This window comes from Chaetura pelagica, unplaced genomic scaffold, assembly GCF_000747805.2.
Source record: "Chaetura pelagica isolate M959 unplaced genomic scaffold, ChaPel_1.0 scaffold401, whole genome shotgun sequence".
NCBI lineage: Eukaryota > Metazoa > Chordata > Aves > Apodiformes > Apodidae > Chaetura > Chaetura pelagica.
In genome coordinates this window covers 1,097,550-1,098,569 of record NW_009952259.1, presented here as the reverse complement: position 1 = coordinate 1,098,569, position 1,020 = coordinate 1,097,550, and the positions used below count along the sequence as shown (strand labels likewise).

Sequence of the window (1,020 nt, the reverse complement as noted above, 5' to 3'; positions counted from 1 at the left end):
TACAGCTCCTGCAGCCTCCCGCCCGCTGCCGGCAGCCCCCTCCCCACCTCCCCCCGGTGTCCGAGGGGTTTGATCATCAGCGGGTTGGTTGGTTCTTGGTTGGGTTTGGTTTTTTTTGGTTCGTTTATTATCGTTATATTATTTTTTTTTCCTGAGGTGATTAAACGTGAAATTACCAGTAATTCGTCGGGTCTAATGGAGTTATCTGTATAAATGCACAGTTTTTCTGCGGTCAGAGGAATAGTTTCCTTCATTTTTGAAGCCACAAACATGCAGGTAGCTCCCAGCAATTGCAATCGGCTCTTCTTGAGAGGTTCAAACGACAAAAATCTGTCCAAATAATTCATAGCCAAGGGGAAAACTTCCTCTTCGCACTTCTGCTCCTCGCAAACCTGCAAGAAGGGAGAGAAATCGTTGACGAATAATTTAATATAAAGCAAAAACCGGGCTTGTCCCGCCGCCCTCGTCTTCCCTCCCCCCCTCCTCACCCCCAGGCTTTGCAGGGCAAGGTTGAAGGGAGACGAGGGAGGGAAACGCAGTTGAAGGAAACGGATAAATGAGGGGAAAACAGAGCAATCAAAGAAAATGAAAGAGAAAGTCACGAGTGACAAAGTAGGAGAGAAATGTGGCATTAGAAATCCGCAGGCGATTCATGGTTAAAAGTAGAGGGAGGGGGGCTGTGTGTGTGTGTGTGTGTGTGAGTGTGTGTGAGGGGGGAGGAAAATCCAAGAGCTCTGTCCCCATCTTTCCAGCCCCCTAGGACAGATTTTTAAAAATTAAAAGAAAAATGAAAGCGGAAAAAAATACAAGCTCCCGTGTGTGGGAGAGGGGTGCAGGGCTGGGTTTGCCCACGGATTGATTTCTTTCGCTTTTATTTATTATTTTTTTCATCTTAATTCGCCGTTTGTTGCTGCCGATTCCCTTCTCTGGTCGAGACACAAAGGTGGCGTCCAGCCTCATTTCCCCAGACGTCATCTTTTCAAAAAATATTTAAAAATATTTAAAAAATCATTCGAGCTC

At 46.1% G+C, this 1,020-nt stretch overlaps 1 protein-coding gene across 1 annotated transcript in view; it reads right to left on the bottom strand.

Annotated features, from left to right (window-relative positions):
• The window catches only part of CCND1 (cyclin D1), a 16,494-nt gene that overhangs the window by 12,488 nt on the left and 2,986 nt on the right, over nt 1-1,020 (bottom strand). The window contains exon 2 of the mRNA XM_010007425.1: nt 177-392. Within this exon, the coding sequence (XP_010005727.1) occupies nt 177-392 (216 nt within the window). The remainder of the gene's footprint in view (nt 1-176; nt 393-1,020) is intronic.